Source organism: Limanda limanda, chromosome 5 (genome assembly GCF_963576545.1).
Source record: "Limanda limanda chromosome 5, fLimLim1.1, whole genome shotgun sequence".
NCBI classification, from domain to species: Eukaryota; Metazoa; Chordata; class Actinopteri; order Pleuronectiformes; family Pleuronectidae; genus Limanda; species Limanda limanda.
Genome location: NC_083640.1, coordinates 23,334,043 through 23,353,449, shown reverse-complemented (window position 1 = coordinate 23,353,449; position 19,407 = coordinate 23,334,043). Strand labels below are relative to the sequence as shown.

The 19,407-nt window shown below is 46.3% G+C and overlaps 1 protein-coding gene across 2 annotated transcripts in view; it reads right to left on the bottom strand.

Moving 5' to 3' along the window:
• LOC133001483 (neurogenic locus notch homolog protein 1-like) overlaps positions 1–19,407 on the bottom strand; it is a 41,819-nt gene that overhangs the window by 8,864 nt on the left and 13,548 nt on the right. For both annotated transcript variants that reach the window (XM_061071057.1, XM_061071058.1), the window contains exons 3-27: positions 18,446–18,708; positions 17,413–17,751; positions 15,994–16,116; positions 15,648–15,881; positions 14,428–14,583; positions 14,065–14,250; positions 13,234–13,347; positions 10,301–10,414; positions 9,907–10,140; positions 9,713–9,823; positions 8,822–9,014; positions 8,189–8,334; positions 7,900–8,013; positions 7,089–7,208; positions 6,233–6,385; positions 5,911–6,139; positions 5,302–5,503; positions 4,883–5,036; positions 4,590–4,774; positions 3,930–4,062; positions 2,573–2,830; positions 1,971–2,083; positions 1,244–1,815; positions 265–699; positions 15–163 (exon numbers count right to left, since the gene is read on the bottom strand). In XM_061071057.1, coding sequence (XP_060927040.1) covers positions 15–163; positions 265–699; positions 1,244–1,815; positions 1,971–2,083; positions 2,573–2,830; positions 3,930–4,062; positions 4,590–4,774; positions 4,883–5,036; positions 5,302–5,503; positions 5,911–6,139; positions 6,233–6,385; positions 7,089–7,208; positions 7,900–8,013; positions 8,189–8,334; positions 8,822–9,014; positions 9,713–9,823; positions 9,907–10,140; positions 10,301–10,414; positions 13,234–13,347; positions 14,065–14,250; positions 14,428–14,583; positions 15,648–15,881; positions 15,994–16,116; positions 17,413–17,751; positions 18,446–18,708 — 5,030 coding nt within the window. The remainder of the gene's footprint in view (positions 1–14; positions 164–264; positions 700–1,243; positions 1,816–1,970; positions 2,084–2,572; positions 2,831–3,929; positions 4,063–4,589; positions 4,775–4,882; positions 5,037–5,301; positions 5,504–5,910; positions 6,140–6,232; positions 6,386–7,088; positions 7,209–7,899; positions 8,014–8,188; positions 8,335–8,821; positions 9,015–9,712; positions 9,824–9,906; positions 10,141–10,300; positions 10,415–13,233; positions 13,348–14,064; positions 14,251–14,427; positions 14,584–15,647; positions 15,882–15,993; positions 16,117–17,412; positions 17,752–18,445; positions 18,709–19,407) is intronic.

The following is a 19,407-nucleotide window of genomic DNA, read 5'->3' as shown; positions in this document are numbered from 1 at the left end:
TAAAGTGCACTCACTGTAAACAGCCTCGATGGTGTAGGGGACGTCCAGTTTCCCGCTGGAGGCCAGAGCCCCGAGGAAGGCTGCAGCATCGTTGGTGCTCTGGAAGCACTCGCTGGACTGCTGGAAGCACTGACGGTTATCCACCTCCAGGTGCACGATGGAGCTAGAGACCAGCACAGAGACAACGCGTCATATTAAGCAAACAACCAAGGAAAATAATCAAGAAATGTCAGTGCAGGAAACATTTTGAAAACTCTTCCTCACCCTTTAATCTGTAGGTGATCCAGCTCCCTCCTCCTCCTCCTGCTCCCTCCTGCAGCATGGTACAGGCTCCTCTTCACCACGTCCAGCACCTTGGCTGGAGCCTCGGACCACGAGTCCACCGAGCGCTTCACGTTGTACTTCCTCAGCTCGTGTTCGTTCCCGTAGTACGGATACACCATCACCTCGCCCTTGCCGTCCTTCCTGAGCACCACGTTGGTCCGGAGCACGCGGCTCAGCTCGCGCAGGAAGGCGGAGGAGTTGCTGAGGAGCAGCTCGGGCGCGATGTGGACCACCACCACCAGCTGGCCCACCGCCAGCTTCTCCGGCATGTTGTTGGCGCAGTCCAGGCCGTCCCACTCACACTCAGCGTTGTTGCAGCCCTGGTCACAGTGGCCGTCGGCATAGTGGTCCTTACAGTACTGGTCATACAGAGGGCTGGGGGGGAGGGAGCACAGGTTAGGGGTCTGTGATTGTCAGTGTTCGGCATCAGTGCAGGTCTAGTATACACAAATATTTTCCCCAGACTCATATGAGGTCACTATTATCTTTGACCACTGAAAGCCAATCACTTCATTTTTGAGTCCATATGATAACTGGTCAAGATTTGAAGGAATTCCCTAAAGGCAGATTTCAAACATCATGTACATGAGGCCAAAAATATCTTTTGTAGGCCAGATGTTGTTTTAGAAGAGTTGGACAGACGGGCAGGCGCAGAGACTGAAATGTATTAGTGTCCTGTGCTGCTTCTGTAATGAAACTGTTGGTTTACTGTACAAAAAAAATAAATATTGAGCAATCCAATTTCTGGATTAAAATCCTGGATTATGAAAATGCAATCCTGACATTTTTAAGAAAAATGTGTCAAGAACAAGCTTTTTAAGATCTGCTTTTATCTGCTATAGCCAGTGTATAAAAGAAGATGCTCTTTTAATCAGCAGCTTCAGACACAACAAATACATTTCAAGTGAAGGTCACTCACTTGCATTGACCTTCCAGATTCTGGCAGTCGAACCCGTCGTACAGGCAGCCGGCGTTATCGCACTGCGAGTCGCACACCCCGTTGTTGAAGTAGCGCCAGCACTGCAGCGCGGCCGAGCAGTTCTTCCACGGGTCGTTGAAGTTCAGCGAACAGTCGCCGTTGTCCCAGCCGCACTCGTGGTTGTTGCAGAGCACGTCGCAGAAGTTGTTGTGCTTGTGCTCCTTGCACTGCGGGATCCCGCACTCCACCTCCACCTCCGACGGCGGCGGGATGTCGTGGCCGAACCCGCCCGGGAAGCTGTAATCCAGGATGTGGCAGCGGAGGCCGTTGAAGTCCGTGGGGCAGACGCAGTGGTAGTACGGCGCCTCGGAAGTGTACTCGCACGTGCCGCCGTTGTAGCAGGGGTTGGAGTTACAGGGGCTGTCGGTGGGATACTGGCACTCGGGCCCGGTGAACGTCGGGGTGCACAGACACTTGGGGCTGTTGTGGCCGGAGATGCAGGTGCCTCCGTTGCGACAGTGAAGGCTGCCGCAGGCCTGGGCGTCGTACTCGCACGTGGAGCCAGTGAAGCCCTAACGGGAGGTCAGGTTAGAGGTCAGGGTAAGGCTGTGTATCACTTAGTTAGAGGCAATGAATGATTGATTTATTAGCCTACAATGTCTTAACAAGTGACAAAGATATGTGTGTGTGTGTGTCTGTGTGTGTGTGTGTGTTTGTGTTTGCTCACAGGAGGACATTTGCAGATGAAGCCGTGTGGCGTGTTACTGGCGACAGCGCAGGTCCCTCCGTTACGACAGGGTTTCCCCTTACAGCCATCGAACACAGTGTCGCAGCGCTGACCTACAGAGGAGCCACACACGAAAAGAATATTATTTAAAATTTAAAAACCAACCTCACATTTCCAGTTATTGATTACAATCCATATTTACTTGGCTTTAAAGCACATCCAATGCCTTTTAGATACTTTACTATATGATATACTGTTAAATATATGTAGACTGTAAACCAATATTGCAAAACGTAGAGTAAGAGTAGGTTTACGTGTGTACGTTGAATGTAAATAACAAAAATGTAAATGCATCTGTGGTGATTTAAAGCTGCTCAAAACAGCAACATCTGTCTTTGCAGATGTTTACAGGCCATAAGCAGCACAAGAACAAAAAAAACCTGGGGACATAAATTCAAAAAATCTCAATTAGCCTCATTAAGTAAAAAGAAAAGAGGTCCAGTGTTTCCCCAGCACTATGAAATGGACTGAAGTTCACTCGAAGCACATGTTAACATTCTGTACGTCCTCCTCCTCTGACCTCTGACCTCCGGCTCTCTTACCCGTGTATCCGGTGCGACAGTCACAGCGGTAGTTGTTGGTGAGCTGGATGCAGCTGTGCGTCCCCCGCGGGTCACACGGGTTGGACAGACACTCGTTGACGTCCCCCTCGCAGCGCTCCCCCACGTAGCCCAGGGAGCAGATGCAGTGGTAGCCCCCGACCCGGTCCACACACTTGCCTTTGTTGAAGCACTTGGGCTCCTTGGTGACGGGGTCGGTGAACGGGTTGCAGTCGTCCATGTTGATCTCACAGTGCACGCCTGAGGTGGAGCAACGGGAAGGAGGACAAGGGACGATTCTTTAGTTGGTGCAAAGGTAAAGTTTAACCGTCGTGTGGTTTGGCAACATTTAGTTGGTGATGTCAGGTCATCTGTTTTTCTTGGAATAAACATTTTCTCTTGACCTGCTTCACTAAATCATTTTCTCAAACCCATAAAGGTAAAGTAACACTTTTCAAAATTCTAAAGTCATACATTTGCCTCTTGCATAACTGATTTGTCTCTTTTTACTGTAGATATAATTTTTTCATTAAATTATTTTTATTCTTAATTTAAAACATTATTGTATGTTTGATTTTAATTAACCTATAATACAATAAAGCACTCCATAGTTAAATAAAAGGGATTATGGCAGATTATCCACAGAATATTTGTATTTTACTCCTTTTTATCCCCATTTATAAGTTTCTCCTCCCTTTAATTGCAAGATAATCTTCTTTACTATAAACTGCAGTGTAGAGAGAAATAAAAATATGGATATTCTAATTAAAAATGATGTGTTTTGACCTCCAACACATCCATTGTATTAAATTCCCTGTTAAATAAAGTTTGAAGAGGATGGAAAGGCTGAATTGTGCAGAAATAAAAACACAGAAATACAAAATCAAATTAAACTGAATATTGTGTGCCCTACTTCTGAAATGCAACACACTAGGGTTAAAGAAGAATAAGAGAGGGGTGGGGGGGGGGGGTGACATGGATCTAGGGTTGAAAAGTTCAGATGTGTTTTTAAAATACATTTTTAAAGAAAAAAGACCAATTTCATGGTGGATTTCATGTCAAACACTCAGACAGTCTTGATTAAAAAAACTCCGGAAACATGTTGGCTTCTTTGGGATCCGCCCAACTCTTCACAGCGCACTTCAGTCTGACCTACAACACCCACTCCCTTCATGTCTGCGAGGGAGAAATCGATGGCGTATCTGACAAGTGGAGGGAGGGATGGAGGGGAAGACGGGAGGAGGAGTTTGCAGACTGGCTCTGGGCGCTGCTAAGCCCTAATTAATGAAGCGTGGAGACGAGGAAGGAGAGGAAGGAGAGGAAGAAGAGGTGCGGAGGCGTGTGCGTGGGGTCCGCTGACCTTGGGTTCCTCGGGGACAGGAGCATTTGTAGGTATTGATCAGGTCAATGCAGGTGCCCCCGTTCTGGCACGGCTGGGAGAAGCACTCATTGATCTCGTCGGAGCAGTTGGTCCCCACGTAGCCTGGCAGGCACTGAGAGACGGAGAGAAGAAGAAGGAGGAGAAGAAGAAGAGGAAGAGGAAGAGAGAGAGAGAATAGAGGGGAAAGTTTAATCAATGTCTGACATGAAACAAAGATGTTTTTTTGTTTACCTGGCGGTTTTTCTGGCCTCCATCCTGCCAAGGCCAGCAGATCCTTTATTCCAGAGGAGATTAACATAACCGAGCTTCTATTTATAAACAGGCCTGTTCATTAAGACGGCACAGTGTTGCTGCAGCAGTAAAACACTCCAGCTCCCCACACGTCTACTGTACTAACTAATTAACTAAACTAAATAGAGGTTTGAGATTTAAAAATGTAAAATATAAGGTTGAAAGGCCTTTGAAATGCATTTACGATTCAATTTGCAATTAAAATTAGCATTTAATCAGAATCAACATTTGCAAGATTAGACTGATTTCCAGACTGTCAAAAAACAGGGTATTTATTAAAACCATTCAAATGAACATATCAAACTGTTTTCATGTTGATGCTGCATGGATTTTCTCTGTGTTCCTTACCTTGCAGGTGTATCCGCCCAAGAAGTCGGTGCAGACGGCTCCGTTCTGGCAGGGGTTGGGCGTGCACTCGTCCACCTGCTCCTCACAGTAGCTCCCGGTGTAGCCCACCTGACAGTGGCAGTAGTGAACGTTTCCTGCGTCCAGACACTGGCCCGAGTTACGACACAGATGGGCGACATCGACTCCTGCGTAGAGAGGACGAGATGGAAGGTATTAAAGTGACGAATTTAAGGATTTTAACAGGTCAAACACCTGTTTACACACGTTTAGAACCTGTTCATTGTTCATCTTACCTCTCTGTTTGGCTGCCACCTCGCAGGAAACACTGGGGACGTCACAGTAAAGACCCGTCCAGCCGGTCTCACACTCGCAGCTGTAGGTGGTGACCCGCTGCCAGCAGGTTCCTCCGTTCTTACAGGGGGACAAGTCGCACCAGCGAACCAAGTTCTGAAAGGAGAAGGAGTAAAATTTAATATAAAACCACTGTTTCACACAGTATCAACATGTTTTTTTACAAATTTAAATAAGAAAATAAGGTCTGATTTGGTAATATATGAGAAAAAGATGTGTAAGAGTTTAAAAGTGGATCCTAAAATGGAATATGGGAATCAACGTCTAAAGAAACACCAGCTTTACAGGACAAGGTCTCCACGACATCTCAAAAACTTTCACTTTTTAAAAACACACAATGACAAAGAGCAACAACTCCTACCTGACAGTTGAGTCCGGTGTAACCGTGAGGGCAGGTGCACTTGTAGGTGCCGTAGCTGTCCTGGCAGGTGCCGCCGTTCAGACACGGTTTGGAGTCGCACTCGTTGATGTCGTGCTGGCAGTAGCTGCCGATGAAGCCGGGCGGGCACAGACACGTGAAGGTGTTGATGCCGTCCATGCAGGTGCCGCCGTTGAAGCAGGAGCTGCAGAATAAAGACAAAGAGGAATGGATGGTTACAATAAACCAAAATGAGATATAAGTTATTCTGTATCTTTTTAGAAAGAAGAGAGAAGGAGGAGAGCAAAGTAAAAGTCACATTAATGAGCAATTTCAGAGTATTTTTATTGTATTGTTTTATATATTTTAGCCACACATCTACAGTCACACACTGATTTAATGCACAGAACACTTTGCTCATGGGACAGCTGTAGTACAGGAGATGATGAGCTATTCAAAACTCCACCAGAGAGGGCAGTAGTGGACAAGAAAATGGGCTCTACTTTATCAAGAGGAGGAAAATGAACCTGTTGATCTGACCCACAAATCTGTGTAAATTTCAAACAAAACCACCACTGCTCCCCGGCTCTTTGTTCTCTGCGAGCGTCGTACCTCTCCGTGCAGTCGGGGGTGTTGTTTTCACAGTGGATCCCGCTGAAGCCGGCCGGGCAGGTGCACGTGTAGCTGTTCACGCAGTCGGTGCAGTTGGCGCCGTTCTTGCACGGGTTGCTCTCGCACTCGTTGATGTCCTCCTCGCACTTCGTGCCCCTGAAGCCGGGCAGGCAGGTGCACAGGAAGCCGTCCACCTCGTCCTTGCAGATGCCTCCGTTGCTGCAGGGGTCTGAGGAAGAGGAGGAGAGTTTGACTTAGCACCGGGGGGGCGGGAGTGGGTTCACCAGGGGTTTAATGAAGGGGGAAGAATTGGAAAACTCACTGGGTGTGCAGTCGTTAACGTTGGTTTCACAGTTGCGTCCGGTGAAGCCCGGTTTGCAGCCACAGCGGTAACTGCCCGGAGTGTTCAGGCAGGTCGCTCCATTGAGGCAGGGATTCTTCACACACTCCTTGATGTCCACCTCACAGGTTTGTCCTGAGAGTAGAGGAACGCAGGGAGATTTTTATTTCATCTCATATGAAGGAACAATAGCATGTTTAGATAACAAGATATGGGATATAACAGGATATTAAATGACTGAATTACTAACTACTATTGAACCTTATACTCTATACAAAAACAAATGGGAAAGTTTCATTTCTCGTACAAGTCAGGTCAGGTGTTGGTCAAATTTGAGTGACCTGACCCAAAGAAAAAAATCCATTACGTTTTGGAGCCAGGATCAGAGAGCGGATCCAGGAATTTTTATTCCACTTCCTTTCACATTGTTAGGGCGTTTTTCAACATTTTCACTGATTCCCATAAGATTAATTCATGGAACTTGAGGAAATAAAATATATTTATGAGTGTCAACAATGTGGAGCAAATCCAAAAGAAAATCTAAATCTTGTGAATATAAATGTGGTTTCATAAGAGAATGCCAGGCCTTGGCAGAGCTACTTCTGAGGAAATTAGGTTATGAATGAACCAAGAAAGAATTCATTCCATTTTGGATCCGGTTGATCCAGGAATTGTTTTTCACTTTCCTCGATATTGCACAGTTTAAACCAATTTACCCGAGATTCATTCATGGATCTTGATGAAAAACACGTTTATTTAGGGGGAGTGGTATCAGTGAGTGACATTTGGTGCAGCTTGGGGACTGTTGGGCCCTTGTGGAGGGAGAGGTCATGTCTACCTTGCCATCCTTCAGGACAGACACATGAGAAGCTCTGATAGTCCTCGGACTCCTGGCACATCCCTCCATGCTTGCAGGGCTTGGAGCCGCAGGGCGCCATCAGGGTTTCACAGTTCTCTCCTGCAACACATCAACAGAAAACCACTCATATTACAGCAGAGCTTCATTTGAAATCAATAACAACTTTAAGGTCCACCGTGCCATATCATGTAGGAGTCATGAACTTGGAGATAACCCAACGCAAATGGACACAGAATCATCTTTCAGTCAGTGCTATCAGAAGATTCTAGCCAGGTTCTGTTAGTGTTAGAGGCCTGCGGAGACGTTTCCCTATCTGTTTCCACAACACACGGCTCCAACAGGAAGCCGGCTCCAGTTTCCTCCCATTGTGAAGCCATTTGCTTTTCTGTGAGACAGGAAGCAGGCAAACAGGAAATGTGTCAAGCAGCCCGTTCCCACCCCCCCGGGCACAAGCAAGGGGCCTGCGGATTTTTTCCGAAAAGACGACTCAACAAATACAAGAAATTCTTGCCCTGATCCTTTTCCATTATTATTTGTTTTTTCAAGTAATAGCTGAGATGACATGAAAATATTTTCCTGATCTCTCATCGAGGACGCTCGAGCACCGCAGAGGTTTGGCGTCCTCACCCCGAGGAAGTCTTGCCGCTGAACTTTACTCGACAGTTATTTACTCCGACTCCTGCTTCTGCTCTTTAACTTAAAGTACACATGCCGTGGAAACTGTGAGGAAATGCCTGAGCACCAGGTCAGCACATAAGCATATCAACGATTTGCAATAATATTTTCATACCCGTGTAAGGCAGGACACAGTTGCACTTGTAGCCGGCCACGTCGTCGATGCACGTCCCCTGGTTGAGGCAGGGGTTGGAGGCGCACTCGTTGATGTTGGTCTGGCAGTTGGGTCCTGTGGTCGCAGCCGGGGGGAGAGAATTTATTACCCACACGCTTCAATTTAAGATGAAGGTCAACAGTCAAGTGGTGTGGCGGAGGTGAAGTGCGGTTTGGATGATGATGAAGACAACACAAGCCAAACACGCTGACACACACACACACAGACACACACACACAGGGATTCTGACCGGTGAAGCCCACGCGACAGGTGCACACGTATCCGCTGGTCATGTCCTTGCAGGTGCCTCCATTCATGCACGGGTTGGATTCACACTCGTTGTTGTTGATGTCACAGTTCTTGCCGCTCCAGCCAGGATCACACAGACACTTATAGCTGACGGGGGGGGGGGGGGGGGGAAACAGGTTAGAAATGATTATTGTTGCATATTTGTGGCGTCTGCACCAAACTGCCAAACGATGAAATACTGGAAATGAAACTGAAAGATTCTTTATCTACTTTGATAAGGTAGTTAGTTACTGATTTAAATGAAAATGTTTATACATTTTTCAAATCTGCTTTCATTAAAACAGATTTTAACATGTGGAAAACCGACAGAGTAGAATAGTTTGATCTATGGGGATATTTAACTCTCCCTTATATTTTATATATAATAACCCTTTAACCTTAATCTTTAACACTGAAACTTCAATTCATCACCTAGTCTTAGTTACTATAATTTTGGGAAAGAAAACAAATTGGCCAGTAAATATAGTGAAACTGCCAACGACTGGTAACCTCGGTTTGGCTTAAAGGCTGAAAACCGTGGGAACCGCCTCTCACACTCGACTCTTTCAAAGCACCGCTTCACGGACGTGCTCACCCGTTGATCTTGTCGTCGCAGTGGCCGTGGATGCACGGGTTGCTGAGGCACTCGTTGACTTGGGAGAAGCAGGTGGTGTCATGGTAACCGTCCGGACACACGCAGATGAAGCCGTTGATGCCGTCGATGCAGGTGCCGCCGTTGTGGCAGGGGTTGATGGCGCACTCGTCGATGTTGATGTTACACATGGTGCCTGAAGGAAGAAGAGAGGATATTCATTCTTCATCTTCTTTATCGATGTAGAGGCCGTGAAGTGGCTTTGAAATTATGCCGATGCCTTTTTATTAAATACACAACAGAAGGAGCCGCCACACAATGAAGTCTACATCTTAGAGCAGGTGATGTATCGATTCCCAGGAACATGAGGGGGTTTTAAGCCCCTCTTTGTCGGCCACTTGAGGCACTGACGCCATTCAGCACGGTGCCGCGCACAACATAAAGGCTTTAAAGCAGGGGCCCGGCTTCCAAGCTTTTAAAAGCTCAACTTTCAGGAATCTTTCAGGCAATCTTTTCTCCGGCTCAAATCTCCGGTGACAGTGTTCGCCAGAGAGAGAGTGTGTGTCTGTGTGTGTGTGTGTGTGTGTGTGTGTGTGTGTGTGTGTGTGTGTGTGTGTGTGTGTGTGTGTGTGTGTCCGCGCTTTGTGTGCGAGGGCATCTTGCGTGTCCTGACAGCAGCAGGTCGGGGACAGGGTGGAGCGGGAAGGCGACACCGGTCGAGCCTCAGAGGAGCGTGCTCACTCGCTCGCCATCTGTCCCCCTCCCTCCCCACCAGGGCCGCTCCATCCAGACCTCAATGTAATCTTCATTTCTACTGTTGTGATTTTAGGTATTTGCTGAAAGTGTTACGCTGATTCCTCCGTCATGTTTGAAGCTAATGTTGGACTTGCTTACCGCTGTAGCCCGGCTCACATGCACACTCGTAGCCGTTGATCTTGTCGATGCAGGTCCCGTAGTCACAGGGGTTGCTCTTGCAGTCGTCGATGTTGATTTCGCAGTTGATTCCTGGAAGAAAATTGGCATCGGTTACCTCAAGATTTCAGACAGAAGTTTCTTTTAGTTCCCATGTGTGTGTGTGTGGTGTTTACCTGTGGTTCCCTTGGGGCAGCTGCAGATGTAGGAGTTCTCCTGGTCCTGGCAGGTGCCTCCGTTCCTGCACGGCTGGCTCAGGCACTCGTTGATGTTGGTCTCGCACAGCCGGCCCGTGTATCCAGGTCTGCAGTTGCAGCTGAAGGAGGCCAGGCCGTCCACGCAGCTGCCGTAGTGGCAGGGGTTCGAGTGGCACTCGTCGATGTCCGTCTCACAGTGTCTCCCGGAGTAACCTGTCGAAAGAGGGGGTTCTAAATGAAATTCTGTACATTTCACAGGCTTGAATCTTGACCTCCTTTGCAACAACTTTACACTTTTCAACTCCTTAAAGTTTTATACTCTGTAGTTCCAGGATTTGTTAAACCTTTTCAGCTTTTGTTTGAACTCGTTTACCTTCAGTGCACTCGCAGGTGTACTTGTTGGGCCCGTCTGTGCACTTGGCGCCATTTTTGCATGGCGTGCTGGCACACTCGTCGATGTCGATCTGGCAGAGGTTCCCAGCGAAGCCTGGAAAAACAACAAGTGGGTTTGATTGTGCCAATGTGTGTGCCTGTGCGTGTGAGTGGGTGTGTGTCTGTGTGTGTGTGTGTGTGTGTGTGTACAGACATGGCTACTGTGTTCTCAGCACTTCAAACCAGTCCCGCTCAGAATCCAGCACCCGGGCTATAAGGGCTCTCGACGAATCAGAAATCTGCATGTTAATTAACGAGAGCTAAACACTATACACTCTCTATTTTCTCCGTCTCCTCTTTTCAGAGCGACTCTAAAAGGAGAAGGGAGAGTGTGGAGGGGGGGGGGGACTGGCTTGGGGACTGGCTCGTTTAGAGCGGGAGAGGGGGGGGGGGGGGGGGTTAGGAAAGAATGAAAGTTGCGAGGCCTCCTGACCGAGGGCTGCGGGACAAAGGCGGGCCTGTGCGCCCGACGCCTCATCTGAGCCAAACTGAGCCTGTTGCCTCCTTTGTCCTCCGAAAACTTTTTCCATCACAATGTGCATTCTCCCGTCTTACTTTCAGCCCCACTCGACCACCCCCCTCCACTCCGGGGCCGTCTCTACAAAGAGCCAGCTTGACCTTTGACCCTCGGCTATTCAAACTCCTCGTCATTCAAAATCCACCAGCAGGCTTTCTCCCTTTTTGTTTTTATATTTCTTAGCTCGTCTCAGATACTCTCCTCTCTCATGTCCCCTCTGTCACACGATGGTACAGTCCACCAGACGAGTGGGATGTTGTCGTCTGATGAAGCGATAAAGTTCCACTGCCCCCCCCCCCCCCCCCCCCACCTCGCCACCTCGCCGCAGGAAGACGCAGGTGGTTTAGGCTTAAAAAAAAAAGACAGACAGACAGCGGCTAATCCAGCGAGGAAGTATTTGTGTGGCTGGCGGCGAGCGGAGTTTTCCCAGACGACTTTGCTAGAACCAGTCTGACTCGGTCGTGAGCGCAGACAAGAGATGAGGACTGTGAAGACAATACCAGGGGCCTCGGAAAAATTTAAAAAGTTAATTCAAAGATACCTGCTTTACTGATTCAAAGATCATTTATTAATGCTTTATCGATCATGTTTAAGTTCTTAATAAAGACACATTTTGGGTTGTCCAATTGCCTGGTGATGAAAAAGTGATGAATGAACTAATAATTTATGACTGCACTTGCATCTTAAACACCAGCCGTTTCATATTTCTATTATTTCAGTGCCTTTTAATAAGACTTATTGGAACTGCGTCATCATTTCTGAATGTCTCCACTTTACCGCGTCCAGACCACAATGCAGCCGTGGAGATTTCAAACTAAAACCAGGCCAACAGCGTTCTCCGCTCTAGCTGTTCTAAAACTCCAGAGTATCGTGGATGAAGTCTGGCATCAACAACAAGCCGAACAGCCAATAAAGAAGAGACTTTATCAGACAGAAAGCAGAACATGAGCTGTTTACACACCGAGAGGTTCAAACACCAGAGCCACTTTCCAAGCAGCAGGAAAAAAAGAATAAACTGGAACAAACCCCAGTGACTCAAAGTGTTTATTTGTCAGGACACGATGCAAATAATCTGTTTTCTTCACAGTTAAATGAAATCCTCCTCACGGAAATCCAAAGAAGCTTGAGCGGGATTTCTTACCCTGATGCACACATATGCATAAACATACAAAAGTTGAAGCGCACATGCACCGTGCACCTCAGCCGCCAAAGAGGGATTTATCCGCAGACTGTTGGAATCAGACATTTCCATGGCGCTCGGTGGGGTTTCCATGGCGATTCCATGTACAGAAATGAAAAGAGGGGACCCTCCTCGCCCCCGGGGACAAATTTACATCTCAAGCAGAGCGGTTAAAGCCCCTCCCCCCTCCCCCTGTGCCCCCCCCCTTCCTGTTTCGGCATAACGGTCCGTGCTTCTCAACACCCCCCCCCCCCAAAAAAAAAACACTTTCACCGCCACCACTTAGTGCTGCTTCCTCACATAACCCGCTCTCAATGTCACACAGGGTTCTCGTAGGCGTTAAGCTCTTGTGTTCACTTTTGTACCCCCCCCCCCCCCCCTCTCTCTATTAATTCTAAAGCTTCCTCGTTGGGATGTCTTTCTTTCTTTTTCCTTTCTCTCTTTCCCTCCTTCCTCTCTTTCTCTCTCTCTCAACAGGAGGAATCCTGCCGTCTTTGATCCGCCCGACTCGGAGCTTTTGCTATTTTCCCTCCCAGAAAAAGAAAGAAATTGCTTCCACGTCAATGATCCCAGGGAAAGAATTCAAAACAACATTTGAGGAACGTTCCCTTTCTTTTTCTCCCTTTCTCGCTTTTGTCTCTGAATAGTTGCATTCCTTCACCCCAGAACAAAACATCAGCCCAACTACTGTAACGCCGCCGGCATTTCTGCAGCAAAACAACTTCCTCTCCTCAAAATAAACCAAACGACAACCTCTCTCTCCACCACGACACACAGAGCGTTATTTAATGAAGCCCTGCCGCAGCTCTGCGTGCTAATTTTAGTCTTGTTTGGATCCACAACTTTCTGCTCAGTCATCAGAGTTTCTAACGAGGATGAGAAACTTGTTTAAAAAGTTCAAACTTCCCTCAAGTCTTTCCCTATAGATCGCTTCTTTTCTTCCTCTCTCTGCACCTCGACTGCTGCGTTGGTTCGGGGCTGCCCGGGCCTGGGTAAGCCTGCCTCAGGGCTGGGATTAGTGCCCGTCCAGAGAGGTGTTTGTGTGTTTGTGTAAGTGTGTGTGTGTGTGTGTGTGTGTGTGTGTGTGTGTGTGTTTGAATGAGTGAGAGAGCGAGAGAGAGAGAGAGAGAGAGAAAGCGTCTTCTCCCTCCTCCTCCCTCCTGTACGGCAGCCTCACCTGTGGGGCACTGGCAGTCGAAGGAGTTGATCTTGTCGATACACTTGCCGTTGTTCAGGCAGGGAGCATTGGAGCACTCGTCCGAATCGATCTCGCAGAAGTTCCCCGCGTAGCCTGGCCAATTAGCAAGGGAGGACCGGAGGGGGGGGGGGGGGAGGGGGATCGGTGAGACAGAGATACACAGTGAGAGGCAGTTTCACTCTGCTGTAACATACCTCTGTACTGGACTTAAATTACACACTGTGGCTACGAGAGTCTGAGAATAACTGCATTTAATAATTATTGTCTTAGTTCATCGACTTATTGACATGAAAAAATTCCTGAAAAATCGCAAAGATCGTCAGTTTACTATCACACATGATAAAGAGAAGCAGCTAAATATTTAAAACGTAGAGAGAACAACAAGAAAAACAAATTACAGATACCAAACTGTTCGGACGTGAATTTGATTGAAAATTTAACTTAAATTGTAAATGAGCTCATAATTTCAGCACTAAATAAATAGGAGGATGTAAACAGGAAGAGAAAGAGGATCATTTCTACATCTGTCATGTTTGGTGCCAAGTGGTCAGAGTATTTACCCCAAACGTAAATTACAGGGAAAGTAAAGAGAACCTCACTAAAGCCACAGAGACTGAAAAGGAACAAAATCACCTAGAAGAAGAGTTTGAAAACTAGTGAATTAATATGCTGTGTTTGACTCTATGAGAGTTTTCTGATTCTTTGCAATTTGGTGCAATGAAAACAACATTGAAACGAATAACAATATGGCCAGAAATCACCAATTTTCCTGGTTCCCCAGTTGAAGATGAAACCTCATGAGTATCTCACCTGGCATGCAGATGCAGTGGAAGTCTCCGATCTGGTCCAGGCACGTGGCCTCGTTCATGCACGGGTTGGACATGCACTCGTTGATGTCCAGCTCGCACCGCGGCCCCATGTAGCCGTGCTGGCACTTGCACTCGAACGAGCCCTTGGTGTTGATGCACTTCCCCGCGTGCTCACACGGGTTGGAGCCTGGTTCAGGACAGATTCAAACATTACAGGTACAATCAGGGCTTCCAGAAAATCCCCTAATTACAGATAAGTGTGAGCTTTCTTGATTTATAGAGTTAAACTGTCTAAATCTGATTTGACTCATCAGTGCAGTTGCAACAGACAGAGGTTTGGCAGGTGAAGGAGTGAGAGTCGTACCCAGAGCACACTCGTTGTCGTCCTGGTCGCAGGAAGCACCGAAGTATCCCGAGGGGCAGGTGCAGAAATGGTTTCCATTGACGGGGTTGGTGTCGCAGTTGGAGCCCTTCTGACACGGGTTGCTGATGCAGGCGTCGTCCAGCTGGCACAGCAAACCTGGAGCAGGGAGCAGACGGTGGATTTCATGATTCTTCCACTGAACTCAGGACTGTCAGCTCAGGATTCCCTAGTTTATGAACTGCAATTATCCTGAATCCCATAAACCTGTGACTCAGTCAAGTTTAAACTCCGATTTCTTAATTGTCAGAGCTGCACATTTTTTTTCACTGACAGAAAATCTGATGCGAGTCCAACACAGTTTCAGGCGGTTTCAAGCGTGTCGAAATAAAACTTGTCTTCCCATTTGAAAAGAGAAAAATGAGAAAACCTTTTATGTTATAGCCACTGTTTCATTCATTATATAATAACTTATTCACTATCATCAGAGGCGAAAACTACAAACTACTTCTCTTGTTCAAGTCAGACCTTTAAGTCAACAACTCTGCCAACGGACCAAACTATTTGTTTGTCGGATCTGGACCAGGACCACCTCATGAGGTCTGGACTAGGACCCGAGGCTCTTTTCACACCTGTTATTTTGGGTGTGAAAGCTCGGGTCAGCCCTCCTGTTTATCATCAGTATACAGACATCATCATCATCATCTCCCAAGCCTTTCTGTGGACACAGGACATCAGGAGACGCTGTTTGCTCAGCTTGTTTCTCTGATAACTTAAGATCCAGACGACCGATGACTCGTCCTCTGGTTAACGATTAAAGTCACAGGGCTGTAAGGCTATAAAACAAGAAGCTACTGTGGCAGGAAGACGGGGATCTGAAACTTTTTAATGACCGACAGCTGGTGCTTAAGGAAAACTCAAGTCAAACTAAATAATGGATTGTCATCAAATTAGTGGGAGTGAGTAAAGAAATGATACATCTGCAAACTGTCAACTCCTGTCAACCGGCACGAGTTCAGTTTTGTTTAAGACTTCAAAACCACAGGAGAAACCTAACATCAGCATTTATTTGAATGTCACGTTCTCTGGGTTCGACATTACAGCCTTTAATTTGAGCTCGTTTCAATCTCGTCCATCACACGCCACAATTAAAACGTAATTTAAACGACAGCAAATTTGAGCTCGTACGAAAACCCCTCAGAGGTAAATAAATCCTGCTGTACCTGTGCGGCCAGGCAGGCATTCACATAAAAAAGACGCTACGCGGTCGTGGCAGGTGGAGCCGGAGTGGCAGGCGGCGCTGGCACAGTCGTCGATGTTCTCGCTGCAGTCGTCCCCGGTCCAGCCGTTCACACACACACACTGGTAGCTGCCGTGGATGTTGTGGCACGTGCCGCCGTTTTGGCAGGCGTTGGGCATGAGCTGGCACTCGTCAACGTCATCGGTGCACAGCTGACCTGAGGGGGGGCCATGGTTACAGATGGTTAATGTCCCATGATGCTGCTTGTTTCCTTACACATCTCCACTATATTAGAATCCGGTGCTGGACTGAAACACCTCTGTACAAACCTGTGAATTCCGGTTTACACTGGCAGTTGTAGGTGTTGACTCCGTCCACACACGTCCCTCCGTTGTCACACCTGTGGTTGGGGCAGTCGTCGATGTTGTAGCTGCAGTTTTTCCCATTAAAACCTGAATTAAACAAATAAAAGACTCAGTTTTATTAATTGCTACGTATTTTTTCTTCACTTCCCCTGAGTAACTTCTACTGGTGGGAGCTTTAGTGATTAATCTCAACGCTGTCGCATCATAACAAAGGGAGTGAAACTTCTCTACAGTTAAATGTGGTCAACTGTCTTTTTCCTGCCAGCAGACAGAAGGCAGCTGTCGCCTCTTGAGGTCTGTGGCAGACGTGCCGTGTAATAACATCCACTGTGTTTGACGGTTACTCAAGAGGAAACCACTGGACTGGACCAGGGGCCTGACATTTTAAACATGCCATTGACTTAATCAGGAACTTAATAGTGTTTTTTACTCAGTAATTGCTTGTTTACTTCAAGATTAAAGGAACATACCAGTAGCTAATAAAGCTAAAAAGCATAAAAAAAATGTCATGTCATTTAAATTTCAAATGAATTTAAAGATAAAATATTAAAGTGCACAATAATACAATAATTCTCCATCACATAATTTATTATTGCTTAACCGACAGTATCTGTTTTTATCCATTTCAACCCTTTGATGTTCGAATAAGCCAATAACGAGATGTAGATATGAGGTGAGATGCAAGAAAGAGAATGTCGCATTTATGTGCCTCCACAGATAAATAAAAATTTACATTATAGTCTGTCGTAAAATAAACAATTATTACTGTCAATAATCAACTTAACTATATGTACAAATAGGCTTCAAATTAAATTCTATTCAAATGAATAGTTAAAGTGTCAGCGAGCTTCATGAGATATCAACAAACTGCTTGTTGTGTACACTGGAGAGATAGAAACTAAGACACTTAACACACATTACATGAAGCAGAATGAGACTCGAGCTGGAGAGCAGAACTCAAGCTCCAGAGAGGTTTGCTTCACTCCACTACGTGAAAAGGATGTTGTCCTTTGACCATTTCCTTATGATAAACCCTGATGCCTTCCTGCTCTGCCTAGTTCACACACACAAATGTTCACGTACACACACACACACACACACACAGATACACAGGACACAACACGAGCTGGAGCAGCCCTAGATGACATCACCTCTCAACCAGCAATTACCAGACCCTGACATTTAAACTCAACTCCAGAGAAGTCAGAGTATTTAGAGATGAGCAACCTCACGTTAAATCAAGAGGAGCACGTGACTGGTCAGGAAAAGGTGTATAAATGTATAAAGTTTATTAAATAGACAAATATGTTGGAACTTCTTTTGCCCAAATCTAAAAACTTCCTTGTTTTATAAATTACACATGAATGTAGACGATGTGTCTACCTGGCACGCAGGAGCACTCGTAGCTGGTCTCTCCCTTCTGGATGCAGGTGCCTCCGTTGTGGCAGGGCGACGGGCTGCACGGCAGGTAGCGGCTCTCGCAGTGCCGGCCCATGTACTCCTGCGGACACTGGCATCTGTAGCCGCCGACCTCGTTGATGCACACGCCGCCGTTCCTGCAGGGCGACGGGGATGCATCGCACTCGTTGACGTCCTGTTTGCAGGTCTTCCCGGAGAAGAACGGCGTGCAGGTGCAGACGTAGTGGGACTCGATGGTGGAGCACTGGCCGCTGTTGGCACACGGGTTCGAGGCGCAGGGGTCGGCTTGTTGGCAGAGTTTACCTGAGGACACGGAGAAATGAGGTCAGACTCAAATCTCAGGTTGTAAATTCTACACAACAAACAGTATTGAAATATCCTTGTTGCTATGAGAACCTGGTCAATCAATGTAATTCTTCATTAAAAAGGTCTAAAAGATCTAAAAATGATCAATGATGATTTATCTAGTTTGTCGACTTGTGTTCTTACATTAGTCAAAAGTTTCCAAACAACGTTCAAACCCAGAATAATGTCCAATATTGTTCAAGGGAACAGGATGTTTCATTTTGGTCACATTTTAATTGCATCATATGTGCTTTACTCGGGGATTTGTCTGTCACATTTCTCTTCTTCTTTGTCAAGGTTAATAGTCTCATTTTAGACAATTATCACAAAATTAATGGGAAGTTTATCAAATTTTTGTTCTGATTAACCTTAGAAAAAATATTTGGAAATCCTCACAACCCCTGAGATTCAAAACTCAGACACTGAAACTACAATTTTTGGTTCAATCTCAACTCAGGAGTGATTTAGTTTTCTTTGAAGAGATACAAATTATAGTCATTCACAAGAAAACCTCAATTTTTAATTTTATTCTATTGTATTGTATTGTATTTTATTGAATTCAAATATACCGGCTGCTATGACAACTTAATTTCCCTTCGGGGATGAATAAAGTACTCTATCTATCTATCTAAAAGGTTGCGCTGCCAGTTACCTGACCATCCAGGCGGGCAGCGGCACTTGTACGTCGTGAGAGTCTCGAGCTCGCAGATCCCTCCGTTGCGACACGGCGAGCTGCTGCACACGTTGTGGACGGGCGTCTGGCAGTGGCGGTCGGTGTAGCCCGGTCTGCAGGAGCAGGTGAAGTCCACCGTGCTCCCCCTGGTGAAGGCACGACACGCGCCGCCGTTGGAGCATGGCGAGGCGGCGCACGGGTCAGGAAACTGGCAGCGGGTTCCTATGTATCCGTCCCGGCACCTGGGAAAAGACAAGCACAGTGAGTAAGGGACGTTTAACTGTGAAAGAAGAGAAGTAGTCCCTCATTCAATTTTCTTCTGCAACAGCAAAAAGGTTAAATGTTGTACTCAGTTCATTTGTACTCAGTTCATTTTGGATTATTTTAATAGAAATAACATACAGTTAAATATCTGTATAAACTGATAGCATGTCAATCTTTATAGCTTCGTAAAAACATGCTGTTATTTACCTATTTTGATCTACAAAACGAAACTTCTGATCCACTTTACACAGCAAAAGAAGCAGGTTAATTTCCTTCAAACTGTATTTCTTAAAATATATCAATATTTAACATTTCCTTTTTTAATCTTGCATATTTTTACCAGATTTGGTCCAGATTCATTTGAGTAAAGCTGTTTAAAAGAACTGGACTGAAGTGGATTCTGTGTTGATCCTGTGTTTTGGCTGCGATGGGAGTAAACTTAGATCAGACGGATAATCACATCGTCTGTAATCTGCTCAACTCAACTTATTGTCCGGCACTATTCTGGGGTCTAGGTCATAAAAATATTTCAGAAAATCTTGTTACGCCTTTGAAAACGTAATCATCGAACAAAAGAGCACGAAGAACCACCATCACAGCAATTTACAAGTTAATAAAAAAACATCTTTTCTGCAAGATGTATGGGTTGAATAATAAACGTCCTTTCTTTCTTTATG